Raw genomic sequence first — 23,881 nt, forward strand, 5'->3', positions numbered from 1 at the left:
TAGAAACTTAAGTTTTTGTGTAAGAGAGAACTTTCAGATGCTGGGCCTAACGCTTTGGAAGTAGACTGGTCATCAAAAAGGAACAGCATTTTTATATTAAACAAAAGAAAAGTACGAGAAAAATCCTCTACTTTCTTTTCACAAAGAAATGCAGTGCCAACTCAAGCTATTTGGGGAGCAGATAGAAATTTGTGTTTGTTTATTTACTTTAAAATTGTATGTCAGTCCAAATTTTTACCACTTAGTTAGTTATAGGCCACTTCACTCACAGTGCTGGAAGAGATTGCTATTTCCTGTTGCTATTTTACTATCAGCTGGGCTGGATGTCACTGTGATTGAATGAAGGCTTGTCACGCTGAGAAAGACTTGTGCTGTAGTTTCTGATCCTTCCGTACTAACATTGTCAGTTGTAGTAGTCACACTGTCAGCAGTAATAGCCGTAAAGTTCAGAAGGTAACTTCTTGATGTGGTAGGAGTAGCAGCAGTAGTAGGCAATTCAGTTGAGGTAGCTGGAAGTTCTGAAATCATTATTAAGTACAGCTTTATTTATACATTTATTTTGTCCAATGTATATGGATGCCTATCTCCCTGTGGTGACTTTGGGAGGCCGACAGAAGGCAGGATAACCTCCCACAAGGTGGTGCCTTCCCATTGCACTGGACTATATTTCCCTTCTCTTTACTTCTTCATAGTAGAACACAGTGCAGCTTCAGTTAGTGGAAAAAGCAAACCAATATAAAATAGTTTAAAGAGGCTTAAATGAAAGGAGTTTCCCAACCCCATTTTCTACAGGTAGCCCTTGAGTTATGGCTGTAATGGAGCCTGCCCGTAAGTCAATTTTACAAAAATTTATTGCAATGGTTAAGTAAATGCGGGGATTATTAAGTGAATCCATTGTTCCCTGTTTGTTTATTTATACCCTGCCTTTATTATTTTTTACAAATAACTCAAGGTGGTGAAGATATCCAACAAACCTTCCTCCTCCTATTTTCCCCACAACAACAATTCTGTGAGGTGAGTTGGGCTGAGAGAGAGTGATTGGCCCAAAGTCACCCAGGAGCTTTTCATGGCAAAGGTGGAACTTAAAGTCACAATCTCTTGCTTTCTAGCTTTAACCACTACACCAAACTGGCTCCTTATGGTGCACTGGTGCACTCTGGTGCGGTTTTACCAATTTTCTGGTGAAAATTGGAAGTAAGTGCTGGTTTTTATCAAAGCTGTTGTAAAAAATGATGTGAGACGCTGCAAACAGCCATAAATGTGGCTGTGTTGCTGAGCGACTGAAGCACGGACATATGATGGTGGGAAGTGAGGGGCGGTGACTGTTGAAACTTCAGATCCAGGTCAAAAATCCCCTTTTTCAAGTAGGTCATAACTTTCAACAGTCACTAAACAACTAGTTGTAAGTGGAAGAGTATCTGTATATATCTTACAGGTTTAAGCTTCAATCTTTTAAAAAAAGAATGACTGAGAGGGAAAGAGTGATAGGAGAGACCATGATACAGACGTAGTGTAGAACAGAACAATTGAGTGAATTCCCAATGGTTGGATCTAATGTTAAGTACAGCCATAAATCAGGAGTCCAACAGGAGTATCTAGTTCCTGGGAACAAAGTTCCTCTCTAAACAGGATAGAAGGTTTATAAAGTACAGGCAGATATTTTTACCTTTATAACACTTTTTCATATCAGGGCCTAACCACATATTGTCTGGACAAGCACATGTATATTTGGGTGAGTGTGGAGAGTTTTGTGGTGCAGGGAGACACAGGTATTCACACCCTCCATTTGGCAGAGAATGAAGTTCACAAACATCTGGGGCTACATATAGGAAAAAGAAATAAGAAATAAGTCTGAGGATTTTATTTATTTATATTTATATTTTATTTACCTATCATATTAAGCCACCCATCTCCTTCACAGATGATCTTATTGATATGGCAGTAATATTTTTATTGATTTACTTTTTTGTAAGGCTATGAATTATAGAAATAGTTCTACACACACAAACATTCAATTGTGTTTACCCCACTGCAATTGCTATCATTATGGGGTAGAGATGCATCAAACACCCATCAATCTTGTTTTACAAAGTACCACTTCCATCTAGGAAAACTACATTGTATTTTCTCATATATGATGAACAATATGTCCATACCATTACTTAGGCAAATAGCAAGAAACCAAATGACTACTTTAAGTACCAGAAAAATACTAGAATATCTCAGTTTTAAAAATCCGCCAAGTCCGCGATCATCAGAGGCTTTTTAAAAAAACTTTTAAAAGCATTTTTTCGACTGAAGAAAAAATGCTTTTAAAAGTTAAAAAAAAAAGCCTCTGATGATCACGTGGCTCAGCTGGGCATGGGGGGGGAGGGATTTTTGCTACTGGTTCTCCGATCCACCTGCTGCCATCGCTACCAGATCGGGCGATCCGGTCCGAATCGGGAGCATTTCACCCCTGTACTAATCCCATCATCTAGATAGCACAGCCAAATTGGCTGTGGGTAATATATATCATTGACCTGTCACATGAAAGAAATCAGTTCAGGGAAGGTCAATCTAATTACACTACAAAGTCCTAATATTGTAAAACAGCATATTGCTATAATTACAGAAAGATTTTGTGGGTGAGAGGCATATGAAGATTGCAGTTTTGAGGGTCTAAGGGCACCATCAAGACTGTTACAATTGGGTAGATCTCACCATTTTCTTGAATGGCTGAATAACAAGATTTGCTAGTTATCTCCTTTTAGCTAACCAGGGTCAATATTTTTTCACAATTTTGTAATCTAGTTACCAACCATGAAATCTAAGATATCCACTAGGTATTTCATATTCCATAGGTATTTGGACCTATGAAAAGGTGCTTTGGGTCTGGCATGAGTGTGCTAACGGTTCTTATCAACAGTACCTTAAAGAAGTTTCCCCTTTTCCTGGGGCCATATAGTAGCTGTGCAATCTCAGGAAAATATTTTGAATTCAGGAGGCGTATCAGAACTGGTCCCAGCTCTAGAATCATCCAGTAAGACAGTTCCCTCCTTCTACTGGTACAGCAATTTCCTCACGAAAGAGCCATTAATGCAACAATTTATTTATTTATTTATTTATTGGACTACTGCAATGCTCTCTACATGGGGCTCCCCTTGAAGAGCACCCGGAGGCTCCAACTGGTCCAGAATGCGGCTGCGCGGGTAGTCACGGGAGCCGCATGGCGCTCCCATACAACACCTCTCCTGCGTGAGCTGCACTGGCTCCCAGTGGTCTTCCGGGTGTGCTTCAAGGTGTTGGTTATCACCTTTAAAGCGCTCCATGGCATAGGACCTAGTTATCTTTGAGACCGCCTGCTGCTACCAACGGCCTCCCATCGACCTGTGCGCTCCCACAGAGAGGGCCTCCTCGGGGTGCCATCAGCCAAACAATGTAGGCTGGTGACCCCCAGGGGGACGGCCTTCTCTGTGGGGGCTCCTACCCTCTGGAATCAGCTGCCCCCAGAGATAAGGAGAATCCAAGACCTTGGTGCCTTCCATCGTGCCCTTAAAACCTTCTTTTTCCAGCAAGCCGGGCTGGCCTAACACTTTTTAAAATGTTTTTAATTGTTTGTTATTGTTTTTAATCATGGGGCCAAATTTATATATATCTTTTTAATTGTATTTTAATGTTTGTAGTTTATGCTTTTACTTGGCTGTTCACTGCCCTGAGTCCTCAGGGAGAAGGGTGGTATACAAATTTAAAAATAAATAAATAAATAAATAAAATCCAGTGAACTGTAAGCAGTACCATATACACCAGCCTTCTTCCAAAATCACCTACTATATATGTTGTCCCAAAGTTGCTTTTTCAAGAGGCAACTGGACTTTCTGGGTTTTTTTTTTGAAGACGTTTTGCTTCTCATCCAAGAAGCTTCTTCAGTTCTGAACGAGCTGAATCGATGAGTTGAATTCTTGGATGAGAAGCGAAACGCCTTCAGAGAAAAACCAGAAAGTCCAGTTGCCACTTGAAAAAGCACCTTTGGGACAACCATGACCTGGATGACTGAGAATCGCCATAGACATTTACTATATATGTTGAAATACAAATCCCATCACTCACCAACCATAATGTCATATAGCCATACTGGCCAGGAAATGACAGGACCTACAATCTACCACCAAATCTAGAGGGACCCATAAAGAGAAAGCTGAGAAAAAGCACACCTCACCTTTGGGTTGCTTTAGTTCATGAAAAACTACAATGTCATGAGGATTATTGAGGTTCTCTGCCAAAATAGAAATGTCTAGACCATTCAGCCTGTTAGCACTGAAGATTGCCTCATTCTCTAAGTCAGTCCAGAATACCCTGTCCTGCAACAATGGAGAGAAAGAGAGAAAGACTCAGACTGTATTAAATACCAGCTGGAACTTTTCAAGCATTGCTTCCCTACGAATCAATCTCCTTGGCATTTTGTTTTTCATAAAGAAGTCGTGCACAATTCTTTCCAGGGTCATAGAGAACAGACAAGTGGGCAGTTCACTACTGTCAGCCGCTTCACAGAGGGATTGATCTGCACGGCCCCCCTAATGTGTTTTTCTCCCCCAAAGCTTGCGTGTGAGTTATGTGATCTTCTCCATGGAGATTCTGATCTATGCGATAGTAATTTAAGTTGGTATTTGGCTTTAAAAGTCATTAAGTGAAAAAGTGGCTCCACAAAACAAGCAAGCAAACAAATATCATTAGATGTTACAATATAAGTGCTCTTTAAAATCATGTTTGTGTGATTTTTCACGTTTTTGCCAGTGGAGGAAGAAAGTATACAGGGAGAAAAGCAACACTGCAAAGTAGAGGAAATTTCGCTACTTCTTTCCCTTCCTCTCTCATCTACATAACATGCTATCTTGCTGATCTAAGAAGATGCATTCATGTAAGGCAACTCTGTGAATGTGTCACCTGTTGAACTGAATAAAAAATTTAATGCATTCAAGTACACCCCCTCTGGTGTTTAAACTGCCTCCCACTGAAAGCAACAAAGCCAAGAAGGTCAGGATCAGCAACTAAATAGATATCCAATTCAGGCCCATAATTCCATAATGTATTTTTTTTACCTCAAACACGGCCAGTCCAAATGGGTGGCTCAGGTTGTCCACAGAAGAGATAAGAACTTTCCGATTGCTCCCACTGAAATCTATACTTGAAAGCAAGTGCAACTTAGAATCAACCCAGTAGAGACGTTGATTCAGCAAATCTGAAGAGCAAACATATCAAAGGTAGGATTATATCTCTGTGTTTGATTTTTGTCCATGTGTATGCATTTTTGCTATTTTTTTTTTACTACTGGAGAACTCAGTCATTTTATGAAAACAATTCAGGGAGAAGAAGAAAGGAATGTTAGTTAAGAACGACAGATAATATATTTTTAATATGATCACAGTGTATGATCACAGTGTATGGTCACTGGAGCAATCATGAAGTGAGACTCTCTTCCAGGAAGAATATTTCCTGTGCTTGTTTTCAGCATAGATTCAGAGTCACTGCAGAGATGCTAAATAGATGCACAAAGAAGATATCTGAGAAGCCACAGTAATAGTCCAACCACTTGAGTTCTCCATGAACACTAATATTAGCAGTTGGTGTTCTTTTTCTAAATAATTACATTAACTTGTAGAAGTAGGGGATCAGTTCTTTCTATAATTAACTTGAGAAGATAATGCGTGGGATTAACATACCACCTTATTTGCAGACCTGGTTCCAATAGCAATCAAAACATTTCAGATGAATGAATAATCTCTCCCTTTTTTTTAATTGAAAGTGGAGGGGTCAGTAGCATTCACAGGATCTTGCTGTTGTTATTATTAACATTTGCATGCAGCCTGACTCCGAGCAATGCTGGGATGATAATGAAAATAAAAGCTTTGTAGTGTGACACACCTCAGTGTGTTGTCATGAGGCATGTATTAAAGGGGAGGCCTTGCATCGAAATGCTGATTTTGTCAGTCTGAACCCCCTCCTTCCTCCTTAATTGGTAGGAAATGTCAAATTATGCAAGGAAAGAAAGCTAGGAGAGTATATTTTCCCTTCCCCTCCCCCTATCTCAAAAGCTATATTCCTCTTTCAAAGCAGGGAAACCAGTAAGAGGGCAAATAGCAGGGAAGTAATTTTCACTGAAAAATGGCAGAGATTGTGTTTGTCTCTCATTCTTTTCTGGTCCCAATAACAGAATTAAATCTTTTTTTCAGTTAAAAGAAGAAGAAACAATTTAGAATTAAAAAAAAAACACCCCAAGATTGTAGGAAGGGACAAAGGGCTGTAGAACAGTATATCTCTTGTAGGCAAAAGGAGCTACCTTCAAATTCAGGCAGTCGTGTGTAGGGCTATGGTGAATTGCTACTAAACAGTATAAACAAAACGAAGCTGGATTAATCAATGCTCAGACTCAATATGAAAAAACCATACTTTATTTGTAGATTACAATATTTTGAAAATTTAGAATGACCTGGTTCGAGTTTTCCAACATACCCAGTGTGATTCCATTGGGCCATTCAATGTTGTCTGTCACGAGCACTTGCCGATCCATACCGTTCAAGCCAGATTTCTCAATTTTTGCTATGTCTCCCCAGTCAGACCAATACATGTATCTACAAAAAAGAATAGACAAAGAAGATGGTAGAAGACTCTATGCTACTTGAAAAGTAGTTTTCCTTCAGATTTCCAAGTACAATATTGTTTGAAGTAACTGCGTAATTGCTTCATTGAACAAGAATGTACCAAGGTGATCAAATTCTGTAAATACTATATTTAACTTTTACTAAGAAAGAACATCCATCAGGTGGTTCTTATGAATTCCAATGCCTTGGTTATTGCGGAAGCAGAAAATCCACAGTGGCCACAATGATTGGCCAACATCACAATCTTATCATTTCATGTGTTTCAGGCTACAAGTCTGAGTTAGAATAAATACACCTAAGAATAGGAATCCATATTATATAGCATTTTTATTAATTTTTTGCAGCTCCATCACAATCGAACTGGAATAGCCCAATTTGAATTCTGAAAGTAGAAAGGATACAAAAGCACTTCTGATGCAGTAGGAATATACAATAAGCAGTAGAACAAATAATATGCATTTTGTTGGTATTATCTCACTTTAAAATCATAGTCTACAAAAACTTTGATTGCTAATGTACCGTCCGCAAAATAAACTCTAATTATACTGATTGCTGTGGTGTGAGAACAGTAAGAATCAAGAATAGTAAATTCAGTAATACATAGCAGAGTAATCTTTCATACCTACCCCCGTATGGGATCCACCGCAATAGCTCTGGGTTCACTTAAGTTAGTACTGAAAAGTGTCCTCTTCTTATGCCCATCAGCTGTGGCTACAGAAATGGTCTTGTTTCCTGAATCCGTCCAATAAATGTTCTTGTGGACCCAATCCATTGCCAGACCTTCCGGGGAGTGTAACTGGCTGTCTATCAGAACCATCTGCTCAGCTGTGTCACTGGCCTTATCTATGTAGGCACTATAGAGAGGAGACTCAAATTATTCATGTAACTCTGCAAAGGGCAAAGGGGAGGGGGGGATAATTGTATAAGAAAGGATGCCCTCACAAGGAGGTAAAGCAAACAAAATGAGGAGCAAACAAGGCATAAAATCCTACATTAATTTTCTGACAAGAGTGCTCTGCATATTTATATATCCCTGTTCCAAATAGTGCAATAAGCAAAACCAGATTTAGCAGTGCAATTTAACTGTAGTAAAAACATACTGTTTCTTTTGTGGATCTTGATGTCTATTACTATTACATCATAGAAACTTCAGAAGTGCAAAGTCTGTTCTGTGCGCAGGCTTTCAATCAGGTTCAAAATAATGCAGGTAGTCTATAGGACCTAACATTTTGTTTAGATGTTTGCAAGAGTGGGGTAACAAAAACGTGTTACTGTCTAAGGATGGGCTAATCAGGCTCTGCTCCCCTTGCATAATTGTTACCCACATCATGAAGAATAGGTTAACAAGGCTTAAGTCATGTCGATGCATAGGTATAGGATGGGGATTATGTGCCTTGGCAATACTTGTGAAAAAGAGGCTCAAATTATGATTGCTAAGTGAATATGAATTGGCAGCGTGAGATGGCCGCAACACAGGCAAATGAAAGTATAGGTGACAGAATAGAATTATAGTTTCCAACTCATGAGAAATTAAATTCCATTCAATTTTGCTTTGGTCAATCTCCCATCTCAAGTATGGTGTCCAGTTCTGGGCATTACACTTAAGGAAGGGTTCAGAAGAACTGAACTAAACTGAACTGAACAAAGTTCAAAGAAAAAAGTAAGGATAATTAGGGAGTTATAGACTAAGTCCTACAAAAAGGATAAATTTAGAGAAGAGAAAGAGTGAGAGGGACTTGCAACAGGGACTTTCCTATACCTGTGACGCAGAAGAAAGCCAAGATTCTGTTGTTTCAGATTGCAAGATGCAAAATAATAAATTATATAAAGGCAAATTCTAGTTGAATGCTAAGAACAGCTTAATGAAAAGAGCAGTTGGACAATGGAACTAATTATCCTGAAAGATAATAGACTCCTTGGTTTAAGGATGGCCTGAACAATCATCTATCAGGCAGGGTTTTAATTTAGGTTCATTGCCTGCACACTCCCTTCCAATAATATATATTCCATGAAAAAGCTCACTCTTCACATTTAATGTATGTATGTATATGTGTGTGTGTGTGTATGTATGTATTTTTTAAATATCAGTACTGATAAGTGTCAAAAGTACAGAATTAGTCTGAATGTAAATATCAAACACAGTACTTGTACATTTGATGACAATATCTTGATCTGGCCAACTAATTCAGTAAACTAAACCAATTCACCTTTTTTGTATGGTCAACATTGTCCATTTTTATCAGGTCCGCCTGATTCGCCAGTTGCGTCCCTTTCTGGATCGGGACTCGTTACGCACGGTCACTCATGCCCTCGTCACCTCCCGCCTGGACTATTGTAATGCTCTCTACATGGGGCTCCCCTTGAGGAGCACCCGGAGGCTCCAACTGGCGCAGAGTGCGGCCACGCGGGTGGTAATGGGAGCAACATGGCGCTCCCATGTAACACCTCTCCTGCGCGAGCTGCACTGGCTCCCGGTGGTCTTCCGGGTGCGCTTCAAGGTTTTGGTTACCACCTTTAAAGCGCTCCATGGCTTAGGGCCTGGTTATTTACGGGACCGCCTACTACCACCAATAGCCTCCCACCGGCCAGTACGCTCTCATAGAGAGGGACTCCTCCGGGTGCCGTCAGCCAAACAGTGTCGACTGGCGGCCCCTAGGGGGAGAGCCTTCTCTGTGGGGGCACCTACCATCTGGAATGAGCTCCCCCCGGAGATACGGAGGATCCCGGATCTGCGCTCCTTCCGCCGTGCTGTGAAGACCTTTTTATTCCATCAAGCGGGCTTGGCCTGATCTCTTCCCTTTTTAAATACGTAAATTTTAATCTGTTTTTAAATTATTGGGGTATTTTAATTTGTCTGGGCCAAATAATTTAATTTGATTTTATCGGGTTTTTAAATTTTGTGTATTTATGTATTTTATTGTTGGCTGTTCACTGCCCTGAGTCCTTCGGGAGTAGGGCGGTATACAAATCAAATAAACAAAACAAACAAAACAAACAAAACAAAACATTGTCTCTGCTGTGCAAAAAAATTAAGTCCAGTATTTGCCAGGAAAACAGTAGGCCACATAAGGTTCAGATCCTAAGTCATCTGAAATTACCCTTCTATTGATTGTAAAGGTCCTCTTTATCTTCCTGATCTTGGATTGGCTGCTTTTCAGATCAGCAGAAAGCGATTTTTGGTTTGTGGATCAACAGCTAAGTAATGTGATTTGAAAATGTTTCCTCAGAACTAGGTACAATAGAATTCTATTGAATTGATTCCCTGTAATACCAAAGGATGCATTCTAAGTTGATTTATTTTATGGGGAATCTGGAAAACAATGTAAATTTTCTCCCTGTGACATTCACCACAGAATAATTCTTCAATGGGAAAAAAGTGGAGTAAATGCAAGGCCAAGGTGCAGATCACTTTGTAGATGCACAGATAACGAACTGAGAAAGAGTGAAATACTTCTGAAAAGGAAATAGCGGATGTGAAGACACTGCTGGGATATTCTTGCTCTTCTCCTCAGTGTCCTTAAGAATACTGAGGAATGAAAATGCAAGAAGAAAGATATTGTGAGGAAAAGGAGGAGTTCTTACAGTTCCATTAAATATTTTGATCTTTATTACAAGTTTGAGAATAAGAATAAGAAGGGGCAACGATAAAATGTGCATGCTAATGGAAACTCTGCCCCATTTTTCATTGTGTCATAACGTAACACACACAAGTTTCATCAACTTGACAAACGCTTTTGCTTCTTTGGCTGTGACTAGCTTCCATTTATTCAGTGCTTGATTCCCTTCTGGCTCTTAAGAGGTTTAACACTGCTTCTCAGCTATAAACAATCTCTAGTACTTTTCATTTGTCCAAAGCTTTTCAGTATTTCTGAGAATGCAGTAGGTGGCACCCTTCTCTTCCTAACTAAGACAGTGACATTTTGCATGTGAATAAGCGTGTGTAAGAGTGTCTGGCGTGGATGCAAATGAGTGCAGGACCATGTGTAAGAGCGCACAGTGTGGATACAGCTAACGTGGTTTAATTTGTTCTTAATTGAAACAAGAATGAATGTTTTTCTGGTATGGTCATTCAACTTAAAGCCCTCTCTTTCCCATTATGTCCTGAGTGGGAAATTCTAAATATAATGGCTTGCAAATCAAGGTCACACCGATTTTCAGGAAGAGGTTCCAGTAAAATACAATTTCCTAATTTATTTTAGAAAGCCAGTGAGAATTGCATTCAGACCAGAGATGGACAAAGCTCCTCATTGTAAGGACTCTCTTCCAGCTGGTGAGCATTTTTTTTTCAGTAGAGATCCTACCTACAGTAATTCTCCTCTCTCCTTTTCTTGCCCATGGACTAAATCAGAGACAGACGTTTTCCCTTCTGATTCAATTTTCACACAAGTACACAAATTGGCCCTGGTTATTCTTATTTTTTAAAATAACTGCCTACTGTACCAGAGCTCAAAGTCTCAAGACAAACCTGTCACAGTTAGCAGCGATGAAGAAAATAACAGAAGCTCAAATCTTAAACCTGACAGATTTTTGCTATCAGCAAGCTGTAGGAGAAGTGCCACATTAAATAATGCTCAGATACGTATGGGCAGACCCTGTTTTTCTCCATTTTCCAAGGCTCAAACAAACTTACCAAAATATTTTCTCTCATTTTCTGCTTACTTCGCTTTTTCAAGAGTTGATGAATTCCTACCTAGCTGCTTGATTGTAATCAACAGGTGATGACCTTAAAAAACAAAGTAAAACCTTAACTTCTTCTATAACAGTTTCCCAATGTTAGCAACTTTAAGACATGTGGACTTCAACTCCCAGAATTCCCCAGCCAACACAGGGAATGGCTAGCTGAAGAATTTTGGGAGTTGAAGTCCACATGTCTTAAAGTTGCTAAGGTTGGGAAATCCTGCTCTATAATAAGTTCCTGATCTTTGGAATCACCTTTCCTAGAATTTGGTCCTCGGAAAACTCATCTTTGATGGTTACTCAAAACCAGAAAGAACCATTCCTGACAACACAGCGAGGATGGGTGGGTAGGGATAGCAATTTAGACCTGAGTGCAGAAAAGGGACAATCAGCTTTGTTGCACAAAGTCAAGGTTAATCTACTCCTAATCAGGTACAGTATTGTTTTGGCACATGCATCAGGACAGTAGGCTCCAAAGTTGCACACTTTCAGCAGACATAGTTCTGATGCCACTAAGCCAGAGGTGGGCAACTAAGTCTCCTTTATGACCAGTGAACTTCAACTCCCAGAATTCCTGACCCAGCCAGGATATCAGGAAGTTGAAGTTCTCAGGTCATAAAGGGGCCATAGTTGCCCACCCCTGCACTAAGCTATCATAGATCTGAGCTTGATTTTCTTGCTGGAAAGATGGAGGGCGAATAGGGCAGTCAGAGATATCCCGCACCTGTATATCTTCCTGTAGAATAAATCACACCAGTATATCCTGTTTGTTGCCACTTCCACATCCAAAGCAACCACATTCTTCAGCATAGGAATGATGCGAGAGTAATCCTTTTTCACCAGGTCAATCTTGCGTACTTCGTGGCGGTTTGTGAAAACAAGGTATGGGCTCTTTCCTGCCAAGGAATCCGCAAATCATAGCTTTATAAGCAATTTAGGATATAGCATAGCTTTTAAAAAGCGAGTTTTGGAAAAATCCCAAAACTACTTTTAGCATAAAAAGGATTGGCAGTGGCTGTAGTCCTGATCATCAGTTCCTGGGCACACTGCTCTAATTGACTAGCGATTTACACCTTCTTTCTTCCCCATTGGGAGAACAAAAGAGTCACTCCCACAACTGTACACTGGAGAGGAAGAAAGTTGAGGATATTCAGCACATATGTATCTTTTTAAACAGACCGATGTATAAACATAAATATATGAAAATGGCAAATATATCTTTCTCCTATAAATTACATTTTTTTAATGGCTAGCTCACTTTGATTCAGATCAGATTAGAAGCATTCTCCTTTGGCACTTCTCCAAAGAGAGAGGTTCTGAAATCCAGCTTTCACAATTGGCATGAAATGCCTGCTATGCTCCTTAAAATACTTATTTTTTTTAAAAAAAAAGAGAAGTAAATTCTTATAAGGATTTTATTGTTCATGAGATAGATTCCAGAGGTAATTTTTAGTTTACTTTATTGTCATTGCACCTCGCGCAATGAAATAAAATAAAATAAAATAAAATTTGCCCCCATGATGGTTTAAGCCCTGTCCAATATTAAACAGATAAAGAAGAAAATACCCATAACCAAAATTAAAAGATAAAAGAAACTAAGTCTGCCACTCCCAACCCTACTTGTTTCTTTTCCTGCTCTTTCCATTCTGTCATTTTGTGAAGAGCAATAACATAAAAAAAGCAGAGTTGAAGGCATAATGGATGTTGTCTGCAGCACAGAAAAGTACCAAAGTTTTTTTTTTTGCCTTGGTGATTTAAATGAGGAACAGGAATATGCGTGTTGTGGAAGGAGTGAAACTTCATGAGTTCTTCTGGGTCTTGGGAAAAAAAACCTATGACATTCTGGATTGGGCACAGAAGGCACTATGTTATTATTAACCCAGTCCTTTTCTGAATCACTGTATCAGAAAATTCTAGTTTTTGTCCACCTTTAAAATGTTGTGATTTTTCTTCTTTTTTATATTTAGTCAACTAAAAAAGAAAAGAAAAAAAAAAGATAATAGCAAAAGGAAGTTTTAAAAAAACGATCAAAAAATGATGCTACAAGATCTCCAGGGAAATGAAGTGATGCTGCAAAGTTCCATATTGTCCCCTGTGCTTTTAACTGCTATATGAAAACAGGGGAAGTTATCCAGAAGGTTGGACTCAAATGTCAAAATGCAGGTGGTATTCATCCCAGGAAGCTGTGGAATTTTCGAGATCGATGGGGATGAACCAGCCAAGGCTTAAACTCGATAAAGTACAGTTACTATATAGGCAGGGAAGATGGACATTTATAAATTGTTGATGAAATTGTGTGATTTTCCACAGATCCACACCAAATGGAATCGAGCATCTTCTTACCTATGGCTTTGCAGTTTTTAGACAGGGTGTCCATCTCATAACCATCATAACATTCACATTTATAGTCTCCCTTGTAGTTAATGCAGATCTGGCTACAGGCATCTGGATTCTCACATTCATCTATATCTAGAAGGAGAGTTTAGAATAATTGGTAATTTGACATTAAGCCATCAGATCATGGGACATCTGCAAATGACACACTGCAAATCAGTCTGCAATGACACACTGGCTGCTTCTGTTTCTATGCAAATTACCTCCACACGTTTTCTTGTCCATAAGCTTGTATCCAGGAGGACATTCACATTCATAGCCAATCTTCAAGTCCTTGCAAATGTGGGAGCAACCACCATTGTTCAGGGCACATTCATTCACATCTAGAAGAGTGACATTATTTAGATTAAAACTGAATCCTGTGCATACGACTGACATTTTAACGTGTCGAATGGTTACAGATACCACTAAAAGGTTTATTTAAATAGACATGAAAACCTTTTTTTCCTCTTAAGACAACTTACTCATGCAATTTTGGTTTAATTTGTATCTGAACTTAAAGTGCTCATTTGTATTGTTTGCTTTCACTTCATAGGCACAAAATGGGACAAAGCGGGAGAAAGATGTTAAGTAATGAATGAGGTAAGTAAAAATCATCCAGTAGTTAACTCTATTCCCAAGCCCATGTTTAAGATCCTAAATGGGCAAACAGAATAATTTGGCAAGAATGTTCTTCTAATGGATTGGACTATATACAAAAGGTTGTACTATAAAATAAGCAAGCAATAAGAATCCAGAAATGTTAACTGCTTCTGGCTCAACTTTTTCCAACTGGATGTCTTCCAGATATATTAGGTTTCATTTTACTAGAATTTAGAGGCAGCATTGCCAACAGGAGGCAACTGTAGATATTCCTTCACATCTAGAAGTCATCACATTGGCAAAGGCTATTCTAGTAAGGGGTTAGATCAGAGGTCTTCAAACTTGGCAGCTTTAAGACTCCATAGCTGGCTGGAGAATTCTGGGAGTTGAAGTCCACAAGTCTTAAAGCTGCCAAGTTTGAAGACCTCTGGGTTAGATATTTGTTTAAAGAATCTGTTTTTATATATATACTAATCTATAAGAGACACAAAAAGTAGAATTGCAAACATGTGGTTAGATTAAAAAAACAACAACAAAGCTTCAAAGCATAATACATCGCCAGTCCAGGGTAATGCTGGGAGGAAGTTTGTATTTTTTCAAAAAACCCAGTGGATGCACCATTATAAAAAAAGAAAAAAAAATCAAAAAGGTGAATCTATCCTGGTTCTATTATCCCTTGATCCAGTGGTGAAATCCAATTTTTTTTACTACAGGTTCTGTGGGTGTGGCTTGGTGGGCATGGCAGGTGAAGGATAACGCAAAATCTCCATTCCCACTGCACTCCAGGGGAAGGATATTGCAAAATCTCCATTCCCACCCCACTCTGGGGCCAGCCAGAGGTGATATTTGCCGGTTCTCCAAACTGCTCAAAATTTCCGCTGCCAATTCTCCAGAACCTGTCAGAACCTGCTGGATTTCACCCCTCCCTTGATCTGACTATCTGAGACTTTCTTCCATCTTGCTCTTTGTTACTATGCTAAAGTTATAAATATAATAATGCTTCTTGAAAAGAAAAAAAAATCAACCCAGTGGAATCCACATGTCCATTCCTATCTATTGTTGAACAATACTAAGACCAAATGGTCCCCCCAACATTTGCAATATATTTAATTTGAATAAAAGAACATCCTTGCCTGTAATAATCATACACACACCTGGAAATTTGTATGGGCAGAGTCCTGATCATTAGTTCCCCAATGGCAGAAACTAAAATTGAAAATGCCATCCAATTTACCCTGGCTATTGTAAATTGCCAGAGGGGTCAAAGGAAGTCATTTCAATTCTTGAAACAACCATTCATTTGTCTTTCCAATTAACCTATCCAAAGTGAGGGACAAAATGTTTTTCTTTTATTGTGAGATTTGCTGTGCAATTAAATATCTAAGAAACTGGGTTACGAAGATTTGTTGGACTAGCCCAGGTATGTAACTCAGGAGAAAAACGGATGATGCAGTTCCTTCGATTCTTTCGTTTAATGGCAAAAGACATGAGGAAAAAAAAATTAACCGGTAGAATATGCTGCACTGGAAAAACGCCCACCACATTTTGTAGCAAATTCCCCAATTCTGAGCAAAAATTCACAATGTTATTAGCAGCGGTAGGTTTATTGCCAAGTTAAAAACATGGTGGTGCATTTGGGCTACTGCTCACAATTCAGATTGATCCTGTCCATAACTCTTGATTACACTGTGCACCACAAGCCAATTACGCCAAATGAGATTCTAACTCTTGAGACTATCTTCCATTTTATTTGGTATGTATATCTGTTTTACATTTCCATGCTACTTCATGCCAATGAATTCTAAGCAGCATACAGTAATAAATTATAGTTAAATACTGTAATCACATGGAAGATAAACTCAACAGTAAAGAAGTATAACTTTCAGACCAATTTTCTGGCATCGGACAGCCACGTCATTTTCTCTAGTCTAGAATGCCAAGTTTCCTAATTGTTTTACTACAACCCAGAGGGTGAATGGGCCATGTATTGAAAGTGTACTGTGTCTGTGAAAAGGCTGGTAGTGAGAAGCATATAGCTTCAGCAAATAATCTAGGTTCAGCAAATCACTCTATATTTTAAAGAAATGTATATTGCCCCAATAGATGCAATAGCTACATGAAACAGTCTGTGATTAGCATCAGTGGTAGGTTTCTACCGGTTTGGGCAAACTGGTAGCGGCGGAGGCTGGAGGCTCCACCCATCCGACTGGACGTCATCACGGACGCTCTGCGCATGAGTGAAGCAAGCCCACACACAGTTCTGAACTGGAAGTGAAGGTAAGTGAAACCCACTATTAATTAGCATGTCTCCAGGCAGCTGCCTTGAGGTAAATGGTTTCATTATCAAATGTATGCTTTTATCAAATTTCACTCCAACACTGGAAAAACTTAGTTTCCCTTAACATTTAAGACAACATTTCTGTGTTGTTGTGGTTTCCAGTAGCAAAATGGATATACTTGGCCTGGATGCTGTTTAGCTTCCCAGTCTATCTTGCAGAACTGTACCAGAATGTTGTGAGTTCTCCCATCCAAGTGTTAACCAGGCATGCCTCTGCTTAGCTTCTAATTCCAACCAATATCAGCAGGGAGACGCTGCTCCCTACTGATATTTCATTGAAAGGATTTCTGGTTTACTGCACAGGGATAAGAAGGAAGCACTGGAATTCCACCTCTGTCTCAGGTCCTTAGTCACAAAATTCCTTGAACAGCTGCCATTTCAAGTACACACCATTTTTTTTCTTCTTTCTACAGAAAACAGGCCCACAATATTTACCATTACATTTAAATTTAAAGTAGAAATTCAGTGTAGGGGGCAGGAGGAGGATTCCAGATAGGTTTGATACTATTATAGACAAGACCTCACTTCTAAAAGATGCCATATTTGCATTAGATGAAAAGACATGCACTTTAGAGTTCCAAAGAGGCTCATGGGCAAATAATTTAATACTAAGACCATAGTCTCCCATGTCAAAAGTAGTTCAATTTTTGAAATGCTCTCAAAGACAGCCCAACCACAGAGTTCAATGCAGTAGTTTAATCTAGAGGTTGCCTTGAAATTGTGATGTAAAACCAAGATCGCTCTGTTTCAAAGTACACTAAACTTGACAAAAAGAATTTGAGACCTCGGCCACTGGTTTTCCAGGATCAAGCTTTGTCTAGATTTAATTTCAACTTCTTCAAATTTATTCAGTCCAGACTGATCTATTTGAAAGAATATAAGCTTCCAAAAGATGTTGAGTTCTTCAACCACAACTGGCAAAGAACTGTGGATGATGGGAATTGTAGTCCTACAACTTTTGAAAGCACATAGGTTATGCACGTCTATACTAGGGTAGATCTCATAATTAGCCTAAAAAGTCGGTCATGCAACATGTGCACGCAATGTGGGCATACAATAAAAAGACATAAAATATAACCAAGGTACTGTATAATTTGATACATCTCTTCATTACTGATGCTATGGAAATCATAAGAACTTCTAAAATGCCACAAAATAACAGGCAATAAAACTCCAGCAGTATAAAAAGCTCCTGTGTCAAAATTCAAATGAATTAAATATATCCTCTTCAATTGACAACAGAAGCAAAAGAACAGGCTTAGATCCTTTTAATGATCAAGAGCGTATTACCACCGTATAAACCAAGGAATAATTTGTTTTAGCTCTTCATTACTGATGCTATGTAAATTATGAGGACCTCTAAAATGCCACAAAATAACAGGCAATAAAACTCCAGCAGTATAAACAGCTGCTGTGTTAAAATTCAGATGAATTAAATATATCCTCTTCAACTGAGAAGAGAACCAAAAGAACAGACTTAGATCTTTTTAATGATCAAGAACATATTAATCAGGGCCAACAGTTCCATTATATTCACATTGGCTAAAATGAATGTATTTCATCTTACAGGAAGGGGATCTTATACTTCTTATACAATAAAATAATGCATTTTATCAATTAATGACCCGGCATCAATAAAAAAGCCTGGGGAAAAATGTTGATAGGTATTATTTAGTTCAAGCTTCTTTAATTATGTAATTAGGAATCTGGTTTTTTAGAATAAGCCTCCAAATCATGTATACTCAAACGACATGCTTTAATGACTCTTCTCAGTATATTATTACTTGTGGTGTTTTTATTGACCCAGGATCAGATTGCCTATAGACAGAGACTTTGCATGGATAAATATAAGAAAATATGGGGTTCGTTTATAGCAAATTTAGTAGGTTAAAAAAAGGATGATAGTCATATACGTGTATTAGAAATACACACACACACAAAATGTAATGTTCCTTTTGTTTTTTGCTTTTTCTGTTATTTTAAAAGCAAAAACCTATTAAAAGCAATAAGATATTAAAATGTATTAACTTTATTAAAATTTATTAAAAATCCTTTTAATGAAGGAACTGCCTACGGAGTTTTCTTTCATGGAACAGTATCATCTGCAGCTTTTCCATGAATGTTACTTTTCTCCTTAGGAACATACTGGATCAACTCAAAATCCAATGATGGGAATTCCTACTAAAGGTGTGTTTTTCATGGCCCCATTCAAGCACTTATTTATTTATTATTTATTAATTTTATTTCTATACCGCCCTTCACCCGAAGGACTCAGGGCGGTGTACAGCCTGATTAAAAGCACAAAGACAGACAAAATTTAAAAATAATTAAAATTATTAAATGATAGGCTCAATTATAAAACCCCCAAATTTAAAATCTCATATTTAAAAACCAATTAAAATCTTTACATTGATAGCCCAGACTGGTGGAACAACAAGATTTTGAGGGCACAGCGAAATACACGGAGATCAGAGATTTTACGAATTTCTGAGGGCAGTTCATTCCAAAGGGCAGGGGCTCCCACAGAGAAGGCCCTCCCCCTGGGTGTCGCCAGCCGACATAATTTGGCCGATGGCACCCTGAGGAGACCCTCTTATGAAGAATGCCATCCTATTTCTTTTGATGTCAAACGCAGGTGGGTTTCCTGTTCCTGATGTCGATGTACATAGCTAAGGCCACATGATTGCTTATTAATATATCTGCCTCAGGGGTGAAATCTAAAATTTGTTACTACCGGTTCTGTGGGCGTGGCTTAGTGGGGGGTTGGGTAATGTGACTGGGTGGGCCTGGCCAATTTTTTTTTTTTTACTTTTAAAACCATTTTTTCTACAACCTCTTCGGCTAAGAGGTTGTAAAAAAATGTTTTCAAAAGGCTCTGAGGATCCAAGCTGAGTTCCCTGATCCTCTGCCGATCAGGGAACTCATCTTGGATCGTCAGAGCATTTAAAAGAAAACAAGGGGTTTTTTTCTTTTAAATGTCTTTGATGAGCCTCGCGATCATCAGAGGATTTTTTTTTTTTTACTTTTAAAAGCATTTTTTTGGCCGAAGTTGTAGAAAAAATGCTTTTAAAAGTAAAATAAAAGCCTCTGTTGATTGTGCGGCTCAGCTGGGCATGGGGGTGGGGGATTTTTGCTACCGGTTCTCCGAACCACCTGCCTCCATCGCTACCGGATTGGGCGATCCAGTCCGAACCGGGAACATTTCACCCCTGATCTGCCTGCCTTGGATGGCCCTTAGAGGCTCTGTATAAATGATTGTGGGGGCCAAATGCTAACTCTGTAAACTACTTAGAGAGGGCTGTAAAGCGGTATACAAGTCTAAATGCTCTTGCTGTACATGTGTGATTTCTGTGAGCGAGATCAGAGGAGTCATGGACCCGTTTCTCCATTCCTGAAGTGGGCCAATGTGTCAATTTTTCAACATGCAGATGATAAAAGAAATTGCCTATCTTGATTAAGCACATAAACTTTCTTTGCAATTTACAAGAACTACCAAAGAGAATAATTAGCATCAACAGGAGACCCAAATACTGAGAATTTTCTGTTCTGTGATGCAATGAAATATCTTTTTTGCAATCAGTCCAGGATTCATTACATTTAAGATCATGCAGAGCATCAGCTGGAATATGCAAAACCTAAAATCCCAAGAATCCTAAGATTCTAGAAACTAAGAATCAAATCTTAGTTCCATTTCCCTCATCCATGAGTCACAAAGACAAGGTAAGCAGAAGAACTAAAGAAGAATGATAATAGTGGTTGATGCTCCTCTTCTGGTAGTGCTAATCATATGAGCATGGAAGAGATTTGTTAAAAATGGAGGAAGAAATAAGAAGGTACTGTACCACAAACTTTTAGAGGCTCATCGGACCAGTCCCTGCAGTCCCTGTGTGAATCGCACACCTTGACTTCCTCTATGCATTCTCCACTTTTACACTGAAATTTGGTGGGACTCTCGCACGTCGCCTCTGTTATGTCAGGCAAGGAAGGAAAAGCAGCTGAAGTTAGATTAGGTACATGAAAATGAAGATGCATTATGAATGTGATTAGAAAAAAAATGAGATATGGTTAAGCAGTGGGATATTTAGATGTGATAGATTAGAACAAAGTCTGCTAAAGACAAAAAATATCTCTGATGAGGCCTCACTGCTGGAATATGCTAAACAGTACAGTATACTAAGATGAAGAGTGGGTTTGCTTCTTGGGAATGGAGGACTCTCTGGCATCTAAGCACTTTTTAACAGTGTTTTCTGCCACACCCCATGCCAGCAGACTTATCACACCTAGCATATCTACCATTAATGCAGCCAGCTTCATCACTGTTGTCAGGGCAATCGTGCACTTTGTTGCACTGTTTAGCTCCATGGATACAGGTCCCATCACCACACTGGAATTCATCAGGGCTGCAGGTCACCAAGGCTTAAAAACAAAAAGGAAAACAAAAAGAACCATCATCACCTGTTGCATTCTTTTCACAGGGTTTCTAATTGTCAGTAATTCTAAAGTTCTGGGGTATCCAACAGTTGGATTGTTACATGCTGCCCACAGACACTTTCCATGCAATGGACGCTCATATGAATTTGACAGATGAATAAATAAATTGGAGTCTGGGATCATTTCCCACTTCAGCATGGCACAAAAGAGCTGGAAAAATATTGTCTGTTTTCATTTTCATATGGTTTGTTCTTAACGATAAGTCAACTATTATGGCTAAATATGGATTTAAATCCATTGTTTAACATTCACGGTTCATTGTGTACATTGGGAATATTTCCTTAACAACTACGAGTTTTCTGACTCCTAGTTCTTCTTTTTCATTCCAAACCATTCTTTTGCTGAACGAGAATAATATTGTAATTTCATTGCAGATGTTTCATTTTTTATAACTTATACTTTATCGACATTAGTGAAAAGGCTATTAGCTAAAGCATTAGACTGAAACTTTAATATGTTGAAATATTATAGTATAATAAAATAATAATAACAAATTATTTCAGAACAAGAATAAAAAGAAAAAATTACATCCATTTATGAAGGAACACACCTGGAAGTACATAATGGTAGGCTTCTAGAAATAATAACTGACTCTCAGCAATTAAGAAGCAATTAAGACAGATAGCGAGGGAACAGGTAAAAATTACATCTTGATGTTTAAACATTTGATACTTAAGTCCCATTTAACATTGCTTGATCTTAAAAAGCTAAACAGGATTGGAATTGGCTAGTATATAGATGGGACTTCACCAGAAAAATCTCGGTAAGCCATCCTTAACTGGAAAGCAAAATGTCCTCTAGAAGAGTAATACCATTTCTGTATTATTGCTAAGAAAATTACATGTCTGCCTTCTTTAAACCAGCAGCTTGACTCAAAAGTGATCTTAACTTTATTTAATCTCCATATCCAACTCTTGAATAATAAATGGCTATTTTTAGGCCACCTATATTGCTGCTTTCTAACAATTTTTAGACCCACCCAAAACTTTTTTTAGAAAGCACAAAACTTGTCATAGCTGAGTGTCAATGTCGACAACAGCTGCAGAAGCACAGCAAAAATGCCTCTCTGAAATCATGTATTTTCCCCTTGGAGTATAGCATCCTTATATTAAAGGTCACTGCCAAAGAGTAGCTCAAGCAATATGACACAGGCACTAATTCAGATGATCCAAGAAGATTGTGACAGAATCTCCTCAGCAATTTTACTGTCATGAGGAACAGAAATTATGGCTCTTCAACATCCTGGACACAAGAAGAAGAGACTACCATGTACCCAGCAAGTATATGATATAAATTATCATTTATAATGAGATATAAATACAATTAATTAAGACTGTAAATTACAGGCATTCCCAATCACTACAGTGAACTATGCTTTGGCAAGCAGAATATTTACACAATGCTATATTCTTTATGTGATTCCTAATCTGATTCCAAAGCTCCTCAAAGAGTAAACATAGAGAAGTCTATTCACAGATCACTGTGCAAGTTAAAAAGCACATCTGTAGCAAGGATTTTATTTTATGTAGCATGTCAACACCTCTGAGAATGAACCTTCTGAATGTCTCCTACTGGGAGGTTGTTTTTTTTTTTTAATAGTTAGTGAAGTGCAACAAGAAGCACTAAACTAGACATTGTTCTGAATGGTAAATTCAGGAATTGTTCTTTTCTCCTTGGGTTTCAGGTGAAATACCAACTGCCAAGTTACAGCTCACTTCAATTTAAATCATTTTAACTTCATTAAACTTCATGGGATTGAGCTCATTTAATGAAAAAAAAAAAGCAGTCTAGATAATTAGAAAATAAAGCCTTGGAATTCATGGAACCAATCTTGGCTTCACTTATCCATGAGAGTCTTCTAACATAATATTAGCAAACTATTTGGCTGGTTCATGGAAAGCCATTAACATCAGAGATAAGCCTCTGCTTAGTAATTGTGTACTGAAACGGAGTCAAAGTAGACAATATTTGATACCATGCTAGAATATTAAAATGTGAATACAGAAGATAAAGTTGGAAACACAATATACACATAGGAGGAAAATATGGATGGATGGAAAAGGAAGATCTTTGCTTATAACATCACAATAAGCAAAAGTCATGATCGTGCCCTATAATCCACATAAAGGTAACAGTAATGATAAAATCTCCTTTGAGTCAAGTTGGACTCCTGATGCCTTTATAGAACCTAACCATTAAACTGCTTACTACATCAGTTCTACAGGTAGACCTCGGCTTACAACCATTTGTTTAGCGACCATTCAAAGTTACAACGGCACTGAAAAAAAGTGACTTACAACAGTTTTTCAGACTTACTACTGTTGTAGCATCCCTATGGTCATGTGATCAGAATTTGGCCACTTAGCAACTGGTTCATAATTATGATAGATGCAAATGTTACGAAGTCATGTTGTTACCTTTCGGAAACTTCTGACAAGCAAAGTCACTTAACCACCGTCTTATTAACTGAACAACTGCAATGTTTCATTTAAAAACTGTGGCAACTAAGGTTTTAAAATGGGACGAAACTCACTTAACAATTGTCTTGCTTAGCAACAGAAATTGTGGCTGTAAGTTGAGGACTACCTACATATACACTCAGAGAAACATTTGGAACACCCAGGCCTAAAGTTCACAAGGATGCCTGCAGAACAAATCAAAATAGAAATATATCTGGAAAGGACAAGTTCTAGAGATCAGCCGTGTTCATCGAGCAAATCTGATCCATTCAAGTTTTGTGCTGCCTTTGATAATCTTTTGC

General features: G+C 38.4%; 1 protein-coding gene across 2 annotated transcripts in view; it reads right to left on the reverse strand.

The window, feature by feature from the left end:
* The window catches only part of LRP8 (LDL receptor related protein 8), a 217,842-nt gene that overhangs the window by 8,723 nt on the left and 185,238 nt on the right, over positions 1–23,881 (reverse strand). For both annotated transcript variants that reach the window (XM_034415108.2, XM_087889738.1), the window contains exons 6-16: positions 20,923–21,045; positions 20,472–20,594; positions 13,913–14,032; positions 13,659–13,784; positions 12,040–12,211; positions 7,265–7,492; positions 6,490–6,608; positions 5,079–5,218; positions 4,199–4,340; positions 1,667–1,819; positions 270–518 (exon numbers count right to left, since the gene is read on the reverse strand). In XM_034415108.2, coding sequence (XP_034270999.1) covers positions 270–518; positions 1,667–1,819; positions 4,199–4,340; positions 5,079–5,218; positions 6,490–6,608; positions 7,265–7,492; positions 12,040–12,211; positions 13,659–13,784; positions 13,913–14,032; positions 20,472–20,594; positions 20,923–21,045 — 1,695 coding nt within the window. The remainder of the gene's footprint in view (positions 1–269; positions 519–1,666; positions 1,820–4,198; positions 4,341–5,078; positions 5,219–6,489; positions 6,609–7,264; positions 7,493–12,039; positions 12,212–13,658; positions 13,785–13,912; positions 14,033–20,471; positions 20,595–20,922; positions 21,046–23,881) is intronic.

The sequence above is a fragment of the Pantherophis guttatus genome, chromosome 3, assembly GCF_059756535.1.
Source record: "Pantherophis guttatus breed Tessera chromosome 3, ASM5975653v1, whole genome shotgun sequence".
Classification (NCBI taxonomy): Eukaryota; Metazoa; Chordata; class Lepidosauria; order Squamata; family Colubridae; genus Pantherophis; species Pantherophis guttatus.